Source organism: Salvelinus namaycush, unplaced genomic scaffold (assembly GCF_016432855.1).
Source record: "Salvelinus namaycush isolate Seneca unplaced genomic scaffold, SaNama_1.0 Scaffold2231, whole genome shotgun sequence".
NCBI classification, from domain to species: domain Eukaryota; kingdom Metazoa; phylum Chordata; class Actinopteri; order Salmoniformes; family Salmonidae; genus Salvelinus; species Salvelinus namaycush.
The window spans coordinates 1-19,559 of NW_024059044.1; the positions used below are offsets into that span (position 1 = coordinate 1).

General features: G+C 37.7%; 1 protein-coding gene across 1 annotated transcript; it reads left to right on the plus strand.

The window, feature by feature from the left end:
* Positions 1-17,566: 17,566 nt before the first annotated feature.
* On the plus strand, positions 17,567-18,614 carry LOC120038516 (keratin-associated protein 9-1-like; the record flags this gene model as incomplete). The annotated part of the gene is made up of 1 exon (XM_038984243.1): positions 17,567-18,614. A coding segment is annotated over exon 1 (1,048 nt), but the record flags the coding sequence as incomplete, so codon positions are not given.
* Between the last annotated feature and the right edge of the window lie 945 nt (positions 18,615-19,559).

Sequence of the window (19,559 nt, forward strand, 5' to 3'; positions counted from 1 at the left end):
TCAAAGCTTTGATATTGTATACACTTTATATACACTTTACCAGTCAAAGCTTTGATATTATATACACTTTAGCAGTCAAATCTTTGATATTGTATACACTTTACCAGTCAAAGCTTTGATATTATATACACTTTACCAGTCAAAGCTTTGATATTATATACACTTTACCAGTCAAAGCTTTGATATTGTATACACTTTACCAGTCAAAGCTTTGATATTATATACACTTTACCAGTCAAAGCTTTGATATTATATACACTTTACCAGTCAAAGCTTTGATATTATATACACTTTACCAGTCAAAGCTTTGATATTATATACACTTTACTAGTCAAAGCTTTGATATTATATACACTTTACCAGTCAAAGCTTTGATATTATATACACTTTACCAGTCAAAGCTTTGATATTATATACACTTTACCAGTCAAAGCTTTGATATTATATACACTTTACCAGTCAAAGCTTTGATATTATATACACTTTACCAGTCAAAGCTTTGATATTATATACACTTTACCAGTCAAAGCTTTGATATTATATACACTTTACCAGTCAAAGCTTTGATATTGTATACACTTTATATACACTTTACCAGTCAAAGCTTTGATATTATATACACTTTAGCAGTCAAATCTTTGATATTGTATACACTTTACCAGTCAAAGCTTTGATATTATATACACTTTACCAGTCAAAGCTTTGATATTATATACACTTTACCAGTCAAAGCTTTGATATTATATACACTTTACCAGTCGAAGTGAGCTTTGATATTATATACACTTTACCAGTCAAAGCTTTGATATTATATACACTTACCAGTCCAAGCTTTGATATTTATACACCTTTACCAGTCAAAGCTTTGATATTATATTACGACTTTACCAGGTTCAAAGCTTTGATATTATATACACTTTACCAGTCAAAGCTTTGATATTATATAACACTTTACCAGTCAAGCTTTGATATTATACACTTACCCGTCAAAGCTTTGATATTATGATACACTTTACCAGTCAAGAAGCTTGATATTATATACACTTTCCAGGTCAAAAGCTTTGTATACTTTATATCCACTTTACCAGTCAAAGCTTTGATATTAGTATACACTTTAGCAGTCAAAGCTTGATATTGTTAATACCTTACCAGCCTTTGATATTGATATCACTTTACCAGTCCAAAGCTTTGGATATTATATACACTTTACCAGGTCAAAGCTTTTGATATTGTATACACTTTACCAGTAAAGCTTTGATATTTATATACACTTTACCAGTCAAAAGCTTTGATATTATATACACTTTACCAGTCAAAGCTTTGATATTATATACACTTTACCAGTCAAAGCTTTGATATTAGTATACACTTTACTAGTCAAAGCTTTGGATATTAATATACACTACCAGTCAAGAGCTTTGATATTATTATACACTTTCCAGTCAAAGTTTCTTTGATATTATATACACTTTTACCAGTCACAGCTTTGATATTATATACACTTTACCATTCACTTGGATATTTATATACACTTTACCAGTCAAAGCTTTGATATTATATACACTTTACCAGTCAAAGCTTTGATATTATATACACTTTACCAGTCAAAGCTTTGATATTGTTGAATGTAGCGTTTATCTTTTTGTTCAGTAAATATTTGTTCATTTTATTTTTTGTTCAGTATATATTTTTTAGTATATATTTTTGTTCAGATCATATTTTTGTCCAGTATTTTTTTGTTCAGAATATTTTTGTTCAGAATATTTTCGTTCAGAATATTTTTGTTCAGTATATATTTTTGTGCATTATATATTTTTGTTCAGAATGTTTTGGTTCAGAATATTTGTTGTTCAGAATGTTTTGGTTCAGAATATTTGTTTTTCAGTATGTTTTTGTTCAGAATATTTGTTTTTCAGTATGTTTTTGTTCAGTATATTTTTGTTCAGTATATTTTTGTTCAGTATATTTTTGTTCAGTATATTTTTGTTCAGAATATTTTTTTATTCAGAATATTTGTTGTTCAGTACATTTGTCGTTCAGTATGTTTTTGTTCTGTGTATGTTAGAAGAGGGTGATTTCGTTGGGTATATATGAACTCACATGCTGTTCTTGTCTGTTATCCTATAAAAACATAGATATCCTTACTGACTATGTAAGTGGGGTGGCAGGTAGCCTAGCGGTTAGAGTGTTGGGCCAGTAACTGAACGGTTGCTAGGTCAAATCCCCGAGCTGACAAGGTAAACATCTGTCGTTCTGCCCCTGAACAAGGCAGTTTTCCCACTGTTCCCCGGTAGGCTGTCATTGTAAATGACTGACTTGCCTAGTTAAATTAAGGTAACATTTGTTTTTTTTTAAATAGCAGTTTCATTGTTGGCCATTCTGTATGAGAGACTAGATATCTCATTAAACATGTAGTTCAACATGCACAGACTGATGGTGGTGACAGCTAGTCAATGTATGGAGAATACACTATGTGGGTTGCCTATGTATGAACCAGCCATCACTGATGATAGTCAATGTATGGAGAATACACTATGTGGGTTGCCTATGTATGAACCAGCCATCACTGATGAGCCATCTATGGTTCTTCTGTGTAAGGACTTTGTGTGTGTGTGTGTGTCTCTGTGTGTGTGTGTGTGTGTGTGTGTGTGTGTGTGTGTGTGTGTGTGTGTGTGTGTGTGTGTGTGTGTGTGTGTGTGTGTGTGTGTGTGTGTGTGTGTGTGTGTGTGTGTGTGTGTGTGTGTGCGTGCCAGCATATACGTGTGTGTGTGTGTGTGTTTGTGAATCATGAATAAGTCATTTCGTTGTGTGTGTGTTCATGCGCGACTTGTGCATTTGTGAGCTTCAGTTCGTGTCCGTGATCTATCTATTGGGTTTTTCATTGCCTACCACATCTGACCCCCCCAGTAAAGCAAGAATGATGGTATTGTCCATGATCCTATCTGACCCCCCCAGTAAAGTTAGAATGATGCTATTGTCCATGATCCTATCTGACCCCCCCAGTAAAGTTAGAATGATGGTATTGTCCATGATTCTATCTGACCCCATGTATATTCTATGTATATCCTACTTCATTAACAAACTGACAGAATCATTGTATCCATCGCTCAAGTCTTCTACACCACAGTGACGTTGGTGTGTCTTTTGAATCTGTGGTGACCACCAAAGGGCAGCCGATTCACTATGTCGTGTACTACCCCATAGGGCTCTGGTCTAATGTAGTGCACTATATAGGGAATAGGGTGCCATAGGGCTCTGGTCTAATGTAGTGCACTATATATAGGGAATAGGGTGCCATAGGGCTCTGGTCTAAAGTAGTGCACTACATAGGGAATAGGGTGCCATAGGGCTCTGGTGTAAAGTAGTGCACTATATATAGGGAATAGGGTGCCATAGGGCTCTGGTGTAAAGTAGTGCACTACATAGGGTATAGGGAGCCATAGGGCTCTGGTGTAAAGTAGTGCACTACATAGGGAATAGGGTGCCATAGGGCTCTGGTGTAAAGTAGTGCACTACATAGGGTATAGGGAGCCATAGGGCTCTGGTGTAAAGTAGTGCACTACATAGGGTATAGGGAGCCATAGGGATCTGGTGTAAAGTAGTGCACTACATAGGGTATAGGGAGCCATAGGGATCTGGTCTAAAGTAGTGCACTACATAGGGAATAGGGTGCCATAGGGCTCTGGTGTAAAGTAGTGCACTATATAGGGAATAGGGTGCATTTGGGATGTATTACGTGCACATTGGTGTCAGTGTGTCTGGGTTTTCATGGTGGTTGTGTAACCTCTAGTCGTATCATCTGGTTGTTTCTCTGTATGGACTGCAGGTCCATGTTGTTGTCTGATGGGTTGGACCATTAGCAGCAACAAAGACTGTGGACTGCAGGTCCATGTTGTTGTCTGATGGGTTGGACCGTTAGCAGCAACAAAGACTGTGGACTGCAGGTCCATGTTGTTGTCTGATGGGTTGGACCGTTAGCAGCAACAAAGACTGTGGTCTGCAGGTCCATGTTGTTGTCTGATGGGTTGGACCGTTAGCAGCAACAAAGACTGTGGACTGCAGGTCCATGTTGTTGTCTGATGGGTTGGACCGTTAGCAGCAACAAAGACTGTGGACTGCAGGTCCATGTTGTTGTCTGATGGGTTGGACCGTTAGCAGCAACAAAGACTGTGGACTGCAGGTCCATGTTGTTGTCTGATGGGTTGGACCGTTTAGCAGCAACAAAGACTGTGGTCTCCAGGTCCATGTTGTCTGATGGGTTGGACCGTTAGCAGCAACAAAGACTGTGGTCTGCAGGTCCATGTTGTCTGATGGGTTGGACCGTTAGCAGCAACAAAGACTGTGAACTGCAGGTCCATGTTGTTGTCTGATGGGTTGGACCGTTAGCAGCAACAAAGACTGTGGTCTGCAGGTCCATGTTGTTGTCTGATGGGTTGGACCGTTAGCAGCAACAAAGACTGTGGTCTGCAGGTCCATGTTGTTGTCTGATGGGTTGGACCGTTAGCAGCAACAAAGACTCAAGTTGTTTTTGTGTGGAATGGCTTGTCCTTCAGTTGAATTATGTTGTATTGTTTTTTCTCTCCTAGTCATATTATCCACACATGGATTGAAGAAGTTGTTTGTTTCTTTGTGCAAATACAATTGTGAAACATTTCTAACAGATAAAAGATATATGTGTTGTCACTTACACCAGATAGGATGCATTCAAATGATGTTGTTTTTCCATACTCAAACCTCAGCAGCTGATTGGTTAATCGGTTGTATTACTTTAAATCTATTGGCTGAGCTAGATGGCATGGTCTCAGATGCAGAGTAGTCCAGGTTTTGAGCGTGGAGAGGCCAGAGATAGCCAGACCACTAAATTGAGCTAAGGAACAGAAGGTGGGTATTGGAGAAAGACCATCATTGCGTGTTCTGAAAACAATTCAGCGGATGAAGGCGTTGCATGAGCGTGGTGATTGGGCAGACGTGGTTATGGACAGAGAGGAAGAAGGAGAAGAGCCCAGTGCAGAGCAAAGATGTGTGTTGTGGGAAAAAGGGCACCAAGTCCAAACCGTACTCTGCTGTCTCTGATGACTCAGACATTTAACCTGACGAGAGGGAGGATGAATTACCTGCGGTGGCAGGTGGGGTGAAGACCTCTGAGTCAGAGCCTCTCCCCTACGGTCACATAAAGGACGGTTACAGCCCAGTGGGAGTGACATTTTTGGATAAAGTGGATCACTTCCTTTTGGCTGACTATATGTAGTCTCAAGCTGGGTAGAAAACAATGTGGGTAATGTTAAATCAGTGAAGGTAGCTCGAAGGGGACGTTTGATGATTTTACAGGCCTCGGGACAAGTCCTGTGACTTATTTTGCTCTCAGGAAGAGGGCGCATTTGAGAGGAGTGATTGCTGGGGTGGAGGTGCTGGGGTGGAGCAACTGAAATGTAAGATTCCCTGTGTCTACGAAGACCGCCGTTTGGTGCGACGAATACCCAGTGGCAAGCGAGGTGAAACTGAGAACACATTGTCTGTCCTTTTGAATTTTGAAGCGTGGTCTTTACCTGATGAAGTAATGTTTGTTTATGTCACTTATCTTTTTATGGCTGCAGGGGCAGTATTGAGTAGCTCTGATTAAAGGTGCCCATTTCAAACGGCCTCGTACTCAATTCTTGCTCGTACAATATGCATATTATTGTTATTATTGGATAGAAAACACTCTCTAGTTTCTATAGCCGTTTGAATTATGTCTCTGAGTGGAACAGAACTCATTCTACAGCACTTTTCCTGATATGGAGTGAGATTTCAGAAATCTTGGACTCTGGTCCCAGGTCAGTTTTAAAGTCCCTGTAAATGCTATGAGGATACAAACACTGCCCACGCCTTCCTCTAGATGTCAGTAAGAGGTGACAATTTGAATGGAGTCGATTGCGCAATCAGGGCCTGTATAAAAGGCCAAAGACCGGATGTACCGTTCTTTTGCTCCCTGCGCCTGACGCACGATGGACGTCGGACCTGCTCTCTTTCCAAGCTGTTGTTTAGCCAGTAATATATCGCCGGTCATGTTTTTACTCGTTATAGGTGTTAAAAACATCATAAGGTAGTTAATTTAAACCGTTTTATAGCAATTTATATCCGTTTAGTGCGATTTTGAGGCATTGCTTTGTGATGCACTTTGAAGCGCCGGGCACGTTTCGGGGTCCCGGTCGAACGTTAGTGGGCATTTCGACGGACAAGAGGACATCTTTCGACCAAAAGAAGATTAGACCCAAGAAAGGATACATTGCCCAAGATTCTGATGGAAGATCACCTCATAGTAAGAAATATTTAAGATGATAAATCGTTGTTCTGTCGAAAAATGTTAAACGCATATTCCGCCATTTTTTTTGGTATAGCTTCGCTTGGCGAACCCTGTATTGCACAGTAAGGATAATTTTAGAAATGTAATTCAGCGATTGCATTAAGAACTAATTTGTCTTTCGATTGCTGTCCACCCTATATTTTTTAGTCAAGTTTACGATTAGTTATTCATTACGCCAGATCACTGTCCAAAATGGCGCCCGACATTTTCAGGCTAGTTTTGCTAGTATTGTCATTGTATAACCACGGTTTTTTGTGGCTAAATATGCACATTTTCGAACAAACTCTATATGTATGTTGTAATATGATGTTACAGGAGTGTCATCGGAAGAATTCTGAGAAGGTTAGTGAAAAAATTAATACATTTTGGCGATGATTACGTTATCGCTCTCTTTGGCTTGAATCAATGCTCGGGTAACGTTTGCACATGTGGTATGCTAATATAACGATTTATTGTGTTTTCGCAGTAAAACACTTAGAACATCTGAAATATTGTCTGAATTCACAAGATCTGTGTCTTTCCATTGCTGTGAGCTGTGTATTTTTAAGAAATGTTTTATGATTAGTAATTAGGTAATACACGTTGCTCTCTGTATTTATTCTAGTTGAGTTGTGATGGTGGGTGCAATTGTAAACTATGATTTCTACCTGAAATATGCACATTTTTCTAACAAAATCTATCCTATACAATAAATATGTTATCAGACTGTCATCTGATGAGGTTTTTTCTTGGTTAGTGGCTATCAATATCTTTATTTGGCCGAATTGGTGATAGCACCTGATGGAGTAAGAAACTGATGGAGTTAGAAAAGTGGTGTCTTTTGCTAACGTGGTTAGCTAATAGATTTACATATTTTGTCTTCCCTGTAAAACATTTTAAAAATCTGAAATGGTGGCTTTATTCACAAGATCTGTATCTTTCATTTGGTGTCTTGGACTTGTTAATGTGTGAAAGTTAAATATTAAAAAAAAAAAAAAATTTGAATTTCGCGCCCTGCACTTTGAGCTGGATGTTGTCATAGGTGTACCGACCTCGGGCTTGCAGCCATAAGAAGTTATCCCGTGAGAGCTTTTGTGCTGAACCCAGTCAGGTGTTTCAGATGCCAAGCTCATGATCATGTTGTAGCAGTGTGTAGGAGGAAGATGAGAGAAGTGTGCAGGAGTGCACGGGACAAAATAGTGTGAAACTGTGTTTGTCAATTGTGTGAGTACCCATATTACTGGGAATCAGACGTGTCCGGTGTGAGAGAGACAGGTTGAGGTTGCCAGGGTCAGAGCAGAACAGAAGGTGTTGTAGGCTTAGCAAATTAAGAGAGTAGAGGATGATGGGTCAAGGGTGGACAGCAGACCTAGGCCAATACGGAGTAATATGAATTTGTGCTTGTCAGGTTGGCTTCTTAGAATTCATTACTATGGTTATCACCTGTACGACAGAAATGGATTATAAATCACAGAGAATTCTAAGAAATCATTGCCATGGTTATCACCAGTACCACAGAATAGATGTTGTGGTGGCAGCTGTAGAGAAGTACTTGGGTGTACGAGATTGTACTGCAGAAGAGTTACAAGGTATGTTGAACGAAAGAGTCCCGTCCTTCAAGGTTGTCAGCTTGGTGTCGGATGAGTTAAGGTTCAACGTAGTGGAAAGGGGTGGTGGTTTTATTATGTAATAGTGGTATATAGATGGTGGTATGTAGTAGTGGTATATAATAGTGGTATAGAGATGGTGGTATGTAATAGTGGTATAGAGATGGTGGTATGTAATAGTGGTATATAGATGGTGGTGTGTAATAGTGGTATATAGATGGTGGTATGTAATAGTGGTATATAGATGTTAGATGGTGGTATGTAATAGTGGTATATAGATGGTGGTGTGTAATAGTGGTATATAGATGGTGGTGTGTAATAGTGGTATATAGATGGTGGTGTGTAATAGTGGTATATAGATGGTGGTGTGTAATAGTGGTATATAGATGGTGGTGTGTAATAGTGGTATATAGATGGTGGTGTGTAATAGTGGTATATAGATGGTGGTATGTAATAGTGGTATATAGATGGTGGTGTGTAATAGTGGTATATAGATGTTAGATGGTGGTATGTAATAGTGGTATATAGATGGTGGTGTGTAATAGTGGTATATAGATGGTGGTGTGTAATAGTGGTATATAGATGGTGGTATGTAATAGTGGTATATAGATGGTGGTGTGTAATAGTGGTATATAGATGGTGGTGTGTAATAGTGGTATATAGATGGTGGTATGTAATAGTGGTATATAGTTGGTGGTGTGTAATAGTGGTATATAGATGGTGGTATGTAATAGTGGTATATAGATGGTGGTATGTAATAGTGGTATATAGATGGTGGTGTGTAATAGTGGTATATAGATGGTGGTGTTAAATAGTGGTATATAGATGGTGGTGTGTAATAGTGGTATATAGTTGGTGGTATGTAATAGTGGTATATAGATGGTGGTATGTAATAGTGGTATATAGATGGTGGTATGTAATAGTGGTATATAGATGGTGGTATGTAATAGTGGTATATAGATGGTGGTGTGTAATAGTGGTATATAGATGGTGGTGTTAAATAGTGGTATATAGATGGTGGTATGTAATAGTGGTATATAGATGGTGGTGTGTAATAGTGGTATATAGATGGTGGTGTGTAATAGTGGTATATAGATGGTGGTGTGTAATAGTGGTATATAGATGGTGGTGTGTAATAATGGTATATAGATGGTGGTATGTAATAGTGGTATATAGATGGTGGTATGTAATAGTGGTATATAGATGGTGGTATGTAATAGTGGTATATAGATGGTGGTATGTAATAGTGGTATATAGATGGTGGTGTGTAATAGTGGTATATACTGTAGATGTTAGTTGGTGGTATGTAATAGTGGTATATAGATGGTGGTATGTAATAGTGGTATAGAGATGGTGGTATGTAATAGTGGTATATAGATGGTGGTTGGTGGTGTGTAATAGTGGTATATAGATGGTGGTGTGTAATAGTGGTATATAGATGGTGGTATGTAATAGTGGTATATAGATGGTGGTATGTAATAGTGGTATATAGATGGTGGTGTGTAATAGTGGTATATAGATGGTGGTGTGTAATAGTGGTATATAGATGGTGGTTGGTGGTGTGTAATAGTGGTATATAGATGGTGGTATGTAATAGTGGTATATAGATGGTGGTATGTAATAGTGGTATATAGATGGTGGTATGTAATAGTGGTATATAGATGGTGGTGTGTAATAGTGGTATATAGTTGGTGGTATGTAATAGTGGTATATAGATGGTGGTTTTATTATGTAATAGTGGTATATAGATGGTGGTATGTAATAGTGGTATATAGATGGTGGTATGTAATAGTGGTATATAGATGGTGGTGTGTAATAGTGGTATATAGATGGTGGTGTGTAATAGTGGTATATAGTTGGTGGTGTGTAATAGTGGTATATAGATGGTGGTATGTAATAGTGGTATATAGATGGTGGTATGTAATAGTGGTATATAGATGGTGGTGTGTAATAGTGGTATATAGATGGTGGTGTGTAATAGTGGTATATAGATGGTGGTATGTAATAGTGGTATATAGATGGTGGTATGTAATAGTGGTATATAGATGGTGGTATGTAATAGTGGTATATAGATGGTGGTATGTAATAGTGGTATATAGATGGTGGTATGTAATAGTGGTATATAGATGGTGGTGTGTAATAGTGGTATATAGATGGTGGTATATAATAGTGGTATATAGATGGTGGTGTGTAATAGTGGTATATAGATGGTGGTATGTAATAGTGGTATATAGATGGTGGTATGTGATAGTGGTATATAGATGGTGGTATGTAATAGTGGTATATAGATGGTGGTGTGTAATAGTGGTATATAGATGGTGGTGTGTAATAGTGGTATATAGATGGTGGTATGTAATAGTGGTATATAGATGGTGGTATGTAATAGTGGTATATAGATGGTGGTGTGTAATAGTGGTATATAGATGGTGGTATGTAATAGTGGTATATAGATGGTGGTGTGTAATAGTGGTATATAGATGGTGGTGTGTAATAGTGGTATATAGATGGTGATATGTAATAGTGGTATATAGATGGTGGTGTGTAATAGTGGTATATAGATGATGGTATGTAATAGTGGTATATAGATGTTAGATGGTGGTATGTAATAGTGGTATATAGATGGTGGTATGTAATAGTGGTATATAGATGGTGGTATGTAATAGTGGTATGTAGATGGTGGTATGTAATAGTGGTATATAGATGGTGGTGTGTAATAGTGGTATATAGATGGTGGTGTGTAATAGTGGTATATAGATGGTGGTGTGTAATAGTGGTATATAGATGGTGGTATGTAATAGTGGTATATAGATGGTGGTGTGTAATAGTGGTATATAGGTGTTAGATGGTGGTATGTAATAGTGGTATATAGATGGTGGTGTGTAATAGTGGTATATAGATGGTGGTGTGTAATAGTGGTATATAGATGTTAGATGGTGGTATGTAATAGTGGTATATAGATGGTGGTGTGTAATAGTGGTATATAGATGGTGGTGTGTAATAGTGGTATATAGATGGTGGTGTGTAATAGTGGTATATAGATGGTGGTGTGTAATAGTGGTATATAGATGGTGGTGTGTAATAGTGGTATATAGATGGTGGTGTGTAATAGTGGTATATAGATGGTGGTATGTAATAGTGGTATATAGATGGTGGTGTGTAATAGTGGTATATAGATGTTAGATGGTGGTATGTAATAGTGGTATATAGATGGTGGTGTGTAATAGTGGTATATAGATGGTGGTGTGTAATAGTGGTATATAGATGGTGGTATGTAATAGTGGTATATAGATGGTGGTGTGTAATAGTGGTATATAGATGGTGGTGTGTAATAGTGGTATATAGATGGTGGTATGTAATAGTGGTATATAGTTGGTGGTGTGTAATAGTGGTATATAGATGGTGGTATGTAATAGTGGTATATAGATGGTGGTATGTAATAGTGGTATATAGATGGTGGTGTGTAATAGTGGTATATAGATGGTGGTGTTAAATAGTGGTATATAGATGGTGGTGTGTAATAGTGGTATATAGTTGGTGGTATGTAATAGTGGTATATAGATGGTGGTATGTAATAGTGGTATATAGATGGTGGTATGTAATAGTGGTATATAGATGGTGGTATGTAATAGTGGTATATAGATGGTGGTGTGTAATAGTGGTATATAGATGGTGGTGTTAAATAGTGGTATATAGATGGTGGTATGTAATAGTGGTATATAGATGGTGGTGTGTAATAGTGGTATATAGATGGTGGTGTGTAATAGTGGTATATAGATGGTGGTGTGTAATAGTGGTATATAGATGGTGGTGTGTAATAATGGTATATAGATGGTGGTATGTAATAGTGGTATATAGATGGTGGTATGTAATAGTGGTATATAGATGGTGGTATGTAATAGTGGTATATAGATGGTGGTATGTAATAGTGGTATATAGATGGTGGTGTGTAATAGTGGTATATACTGTAGATGTTAGTTGGTGGTATGTAATAGTGGTATATAGATGGTGGTATGTAATAGTGGTATAGAGATGGTGGTATGTAATAGTGGTATATAGATGGTGGTTGGTGGTGTGTAATAGTGGTATATAGATGGTGGTGTGTAATAGTGGTATATAGATGGTGGTATGTAATAGTGGTATATAGATGGTGGTATGTAATAGTGGTATATAGATGGTGGTGTGTAATAGTGGTATATAGATGGTGGTGTGTAATAGTGGTATATAGATGGTGGTTGGTGGTGTGTAATAGTGGTATATAGATGGTGGTATGTAATAGTGGTATATAGATGGTGGTATGTAATAGTGGTATATAGATGGTGGTATGTAATAGTGGTATATAGATGGTGGTGTGTAATAGTGGTATATAGTTGGTGGTATGTAATAGTGGTATATAGATGGTGGTTTTATTATGTAATAGTGGTATATAGATGGTGGTATGTAATAGTGGTATATAGATGGTGGTATGTAATAGTGGTATATAGATGGTGGTGTGTAATAGTGGTATATAGATGGTGGTGTGTAATAGTGGTATATAGTTGGTGGTGTGTAATAGTGGTATATAGATGGTGGTATGTAATAGTGGTATATAGATGGTGGTATGTAATAGTGGTATATAGATGGTGGTGTGTAATAGTGGTATATAGATGGTGGTGTGTAATAGTGGTATATAGATGGTGGTATGTAATAGTGGTATATAGATGGTGGTATGTAATAGTGGTATATAGATGGTGGTATGTAATAGTGGTATATAGATGGTGGTATGTAATAGTGGTATATAGATGGTGGTATGTAATAGTGGTATATAGATGGTGGTGTGTAATAGTGGTATATAGATGGTGGTATGTAATAGTGGTATATAGATGGTGGTGTGTAATAGTGGTATATAGATGGTGGTATGTAATAGTGGTATATAGATGGTGGTATGTGATAGTGGTATATAGATGGTGGTATGTAATAGTGGTATATAGATGGTGGTGTGTAATAGTGGTATATAGATGGTGGTGTGTAATAGTGGTATATAGATGGTGGTATGTAATAGTGGTATATAGATGGTGGTATGTAATAGTGGTATATAGATGGTGGTGTGTAATAGTGGTATATAGATGGTGGTATGTAATAGTGGTATATAGATGGTGGTGTGTAATAGTGGTATATAGATGGTGGTGTGTAATAGTGGTATATAGATGGTGATATGTAATAGTGGTATATAGATGGTGGTGTGTAATAGTGGTATATAGATGATGGTATGTAATAGTGGTATATAGATGTTAGATGGTGGTATGTAATAGTGGTATATAGATGGTGGTATGTAATAGTGGTATATAGATGGTGGTATGTAATAGTGGTATGTAGATGGTGGTATGTAATAGTGGTATATAGATGGTGGTGTGTAATAGTGGTATATAGATGGTGGTGTGTAATAGTGGTATATAGATGGTGGTGTGTAATAGTGGTATATAGATGGTGGTGTGTAATAGTGGTATATAGATGGTGGTATGTGATAGTGGTATATAGATGGTGGTGTGTAATAGTGGTATATAGATGGTGGTATGTAATAGTGGTATGTAGATGGTGGTATGTAATAGTGGTATATAGATGGTGGTGTGTAATAGTGGTATATAGATGGTGGTGTGTAATAGTGGTATATAGATGGTGGTGTGTAATAGTGGTATATAGATGGTGGTATGTAATAGTGGTATATAGATGGTGGTATGTAATAGTGGTATATAGATGGTGGTGTGTAATAGTGGTATATAGATGGTGGTGTGTAGTAGTGGTATATAGATGGTGGTGTGTAATAGTGGTATATAGTTGGTGGTATGTAATAGTGGTATATAGATGGTGGTGTGTAATAGTGGTATATAGTTGGTGGTGTGTAATAGTGGTATATAGTTGGTGGTATGTAATAGTGGTATATAATAGTGGTATATAGATGTTAGTTGGTGGTATGTAGTAGTGGTATATAATAGTGGTATAGAGATGGTGGTATGTAATAGTGGTATATAGATGGTGGTGTGTAATAGTGGTATATAGATGGTGGTATGTAATAGTGGTATATAGATGGTGGTGTGTAATAGTGGTATATAGATGGTGGTATGTAATAGTGGTATATAGATGGTGGTATGTAATAGTGGTATATAGATGGTGGTGTGTAGTAGTGGTATATAGATGGTGGTATGTAATAGTGGTATATAGATGGTGGTATGTAATAGTGGTATATAGATGGTGGTGTGTAATAGTGGTATATAGATGGTGGTGTGTAATAGTGGTATATAGATGGTGGTATGTAATAGTGGTATATAGATGGTGGTGTGTAATAGTGGTATATAGATGGTGGTGTGTAGTAGTGGTATATAGATGGTGGTATGTAATAGTGGTATATAGATGGTGGTATGTAATAGTGGTATATAGATGGTGGTGTGTAATAGTGGTATATAGATGGTGGTGTGTAATAGTGGTATATAGATGGTGATATGTAATAGTGGTATATAGATGGTGGTGTGTAATAGTGGTATATAGATGATGGTATGTAATAGTGGTATATAGATGTTAGATGGTGGTATGTAATAGTGGTATATAGATGGTGGTATGTAATAGTGGTATATAGATTGTGGTATGTAATAGTGGTATGTAGATGGTGGTATGTAATAGTGGTATATAGATGGTGGTGTGTAATAGTGGTATATAGATGGTGGTGTGTAATAGTGGTATATAGATGGTGGTGTGTAATAGTGGTATATAGATGGTGGTGTGTAATAGTGGTATATAGATGGTGGTATGTGATAGTGGTATATAGATGGTGGTGTGTAATAGTGGTATATAGATGGTGGTATGTAATAGTGGTATGTAGATGGTGGTATGTAATAGTGGTATATAGATGGTGGTGTGTAATAGTGGTATATAGATGGTGGTGTGTAATAGTGGTATATAGATGGTGGTGTGTAATAGTGGTATATAGATGGTGGTATGTAATAGTGGTATATAGATGGTGGTGTGTAATAGTGGTATATAGATGGTGGTGTGTAGTAGTGGTATATAGATTGTGGTGTGTAATAGTGGTATATAGTTGGTGGTATGTAATAGTGGTATATAGATGGTGGTGTGTAATAGTGGTATATAGTTGGTGGTATGTAATAGTGGTATATAGATGGTGGTGTGTAATAGTGGTATATAGTTGGTGGTGTGTAATAGTGGTATATAGTTGGTGGTATGTAATAGTGGTATATAATAGTGGTATATAGATGTTAGTTGGTGGTATGTAGTAGTGGTATATAATAGTGGTATAGAGATGGTGGTATGTAATAGTGGTATATAGATGGTGGTGTGTAATAGTGGTATATAGATGGTGGTATGTAATAGTGGTATATAGATGGTGGTGTGTAATAGTGGTATATAGATGGTGGTATGTAATAGTGGTATATAGATGGTGGTATGTAATAGTGGTATATAGATGGTGGTGTGTAGTAGTGGTATATAGATGGTGGTATGTAATAGTGGTATATAGATGGTGGTATGTAATAGTGGTATATAGATGGTGGTGTGTAATAGTGGTATATAGATGGTGGTGTGTAGTAGTGGTATATAGATGGTGGTGTGTAATAGTGGTATATAGATGGTGGTGTGTAATAGTGGTATATAGATGGTGGTGTGTAGTAGTGGTATATAGATGGTGGTGTGTAATAGTGGTATATAATAGTGGTATATAGATGTTAGTTGGTGGTATGTAATAGTGGTATATAGTTGGTGGTATGTAATAGTGGTATATAATAGTGGTATATAGATGTTAGTTGGTGGTATGTAGTAGTGGTATATAGATGGTGGTGTGTAATAGTGGTATATAGATGTTAGTTGGTGGTATGTAGTAGTGGTATATAATAGTGGTATAGAGATGGTGGTATGTAATAGTGGTATATAGATGGTGGTGTGTAATAGTGGTATATAGATGGTGGTATGTAATAGTGGTATATAGATGGTGGTGTGTAATAGTGGTATATAGATGGTGGTGTGTAATAGTGGTATATAGATGGTGGTATGTAATAGTGGTATATAGTTGGTGGTATGTAATAGTGTTATATAGCTCTCTGGTCTTGGCCATTGTGGAGAGGTTGGAGTCTGTTTGATTGGAGTCTGTTTATACAGGTAACAAGTTCAAACAGGTGCAGTTAATACAGGTAATGAGTGGAGAACAGGAGGGCTTCTTAAAGAAAAACTAACAGGTCTGTGAGAGCCGGAATTCTTACTGGTTGGTAGGTGATCATATACTTATGTCATGCAATAAAATGCAAATTAATTACTTAAAAATCATACAATGTGGTTTTCTGGATTTTTGTTTTAGGTTCCGTCTCTCACAGTTGAAGTGTACCTATGATAAAAATTACAGACCTCTACATGCTTTGTACGTAGGAAAACCTGCAAAATCGGCAGTTGTTCTCCCCGCTGTATGTTAGTTGGTGGTGTGTAATAGCGAGAACAAAGAAACAAGAGATGGCAATGGAAATGTAACCAACGGAATAGAAGACAGACTTTAAAGAGAACCGTTACAATGGAGACCTACCTATCAGGCAACACATCACCTCAGTCACCAGATGACTTGCAGCCAGAACATGAGGCCATCATACCTGCCCCTAACTTACCTGCCCCTAACTTACCTGCCCCTAACTTACCTGCCCTGATACCCCTTCCTCATCATCTGCAACAGGATTGAGAAGTCGAATACTTGCTGGAAGGAAAAAGGTTGGAAGAGGTCGCTCAAAAACATATTTTCATGACAAACGTCAAACTTGAAAAAGCTTAACAGAAATGTGAGAAATACTAAAAAAGGTGTGATCAACTGATGAAGAAAATGGAGAGACCAGATTCCCCAAAGACACAACAGAAAATGGAGAGACCAGATTCCCCAAAGACACAACAGAAAATGGAGAGACCAGATTCCCCAAAGACACAACAGAAAATGGAGAGACCAGATTCCCCAAAGACACAACAGAAAATGGAGAGACCAGATTCCCCAAAGACACAACAGAAAATGGAGAGACCAGATTCCCCAAAGACACAACAGAAAATGGAGAGACCAGATTCCCCAAAGACACAACAGAAAAAGAAACTCTGAATAACTTGAGAAGGATTTTATCGTTTCAAAATGCAATCATTGCAGAGTTAAAGCAAAAGTATAAATAAATGTCCAGTGCCAAGGACAAGCAAGTGGCTTCAACATTTCTCAGAGGCAACATCCTGAGAAAGTATGGCCTGGTCAAAGCTGCAAACAAAGACTTTGGATTTTCAGCAAAAGCATTGAGAGTAAATGAAAACAGGCCAACAAGACTTAAATACTCCCGAAAAAAATCAGTGTAACATAATTAGCACAGCCACAGAAGAGAAAATCACTAGATTGTATGAACGTGATGACAACAGCAGAGCAACAACAGGGGAAAAGGAAACACTAACGAGGTACAAGAAGAAAAAGCAGAAGAGCTTCTAAAATGGCAAAATTCAGAACCTTTATCAGGATATTAAGAGGGAATATTCAGAGATTAAAATGTCCTACTATGAATTATTTAAAAGACGTCCTTTTTTGGTTGTCAAGCCAACAGTCCAGGATAGGGACACATGACTCTGCAAAACCCACACCAATATCCAGTACATGGTGGACAAACTACAGCATCACAAAGTGATCAGCTGCAGCAACAATGAGAACCTAGTTGAGACTTTGTGTTGTGAGAACCTTATTGAGTCTTTGTGCTGTGAGAACCTTATTGAGTCTTTGTGTTGTGAGAACCTTATTGAGTCTTTGTGCTGTGAGAACCTTATTGAGTCTTTGTGTTGTGAGAACCTTATAGAGTCTTTGTGTTGTGAGAACCTTATTGAGTCTTTGTGCTGTGAGAACCTTATTGAGTCTTTGTGCTGTGAGAACCTTATTGAGTCTTTGTGCTGTGAGAACCTTATTGAGTCTTTGTGTTGTGAGAACCTTATTGAGTCTTTGTGCTGTGAGAACCTTATTGAGTATTTGTGCTGTGAGAACCTTATTGAGTCTTTGTGCTCTGAGAACCTTATTGAGTCTTTGTGCTGTGAGAACCTTATTGAGTCTTTGTGTTGTGAGAACCTTATTGAGTCTTTGTGCTGTGAGAACCTTATTGAGTCTTTGTGTTGTGAGAACCTTATTGAGTCTTTGTGCTGTGAGAACCTTATTGAGTCTTTGTGTTGTGAGAACCTTATTGAGTCTTTGTGCTGTGAGAACCTTATTGAGTCTTTGTGTTGTGAGAACCTTATTGAGTCTTTGTGTTGTGAGAACCTTATTGAGTCTTCGTGTTGTGAGAACCTTATTGAGTCTTTGTGTTGTGAGAACCTTATTGAGTCTTTGTGCTGTGAGAACCTTAGTGAGTCGTTGTGTTGTGAGAACCTTATTGAGTCTTTGTGCTGTGAGAACCTAGTTGAGTCTTTGTGCTGTGAGAACCTTATTGAGTCTTTGTGCTGTGAGAACCTTAGTGAGTCATTGTGTTGTGAGAACCTTATTGAGTCTTTGTGCTGTGAGAACCTAGTTGAGTCTTTGTGCTGTGAGAACCTTATTGAGTCGTTGGGCTTTGAGAACCTAGTTGAGTCTTTATGCTGTGAGAACCTGAAGAAAGAGTGCATGTATACAGAGTGCTCCCTTTGTCAAGTCAAAACACTTAAAACATCTGACTTTGATGCTGGTGAGCAGACATGGTGGTTTGAGTGGAAAAACAAATCTGAAGAGAGAGAGATGAAAAACAAAGAGGGAACCATGGAGAAGTTCACTGTACATTTGACAGTAAAAGAAAAGGTGTGTGGCACTGCAAATTCTATTGGAGGACTTCTCCACAGGATTGAAAGAGAAGTTGGGGAAACACGTGTACAACATTCTACACCAATACTCCAAAACTGAGATAATTAAAAGAGAATCTGGAGAAAGAGGAGATCATTGTGGATATTGACTTTGCAGAGAATTCAGGGGCGCAACTTTCACAGGGGACGAGGGGGGACGTGTCCCCCTCACATTCTGAAATTGCATTTTTGTCCCCTCCAGTTTAATCATTTGAATGTGATACAGAATGAGGCAACCGTGTGCTTTAGGACCATGCAGATGCCTCCGAGTGGTCGGGTAGGATGTTTGGAGTGTTTATCCGACTGGGTAAAACAAATTATAATCATTATTTCCCCCCCAGTTCTAAATCCAAAGTTGTGCCACTGAGAGAACTAGCTGTGTAAATACACCAGTGAGATCCAGGCAGTTCATTTTGGTGATTCTCACATGCAGGTGACCCTCCACTGTGTTGTGTTGGACGTACCACAAATGACACCGTTTCCCTTTTCTCACTGAGCTCTTCTATGCGGATGACCCCCTCTGCAATCTGGGCTCATGTCTCAAAAACACTGGCCTACTTCCTTGAGCTCTGCCCACTTTTGGAATCTTACTTTTTCATAAATTATTTAAATGTTTTACAATGGTTGTTGTTCAAAATGTTTAGAATAAAATATTGTTTTCATAAATTATTTTTTTACATAGATGTCTTTTCCACCACACCTTGTCATTTCCACCACAACCATATTATTTAGTTAGATGAGTATATTGTGTATCATTTTCATTGATTGATTTGTTTTAGATAGGACAAACAATT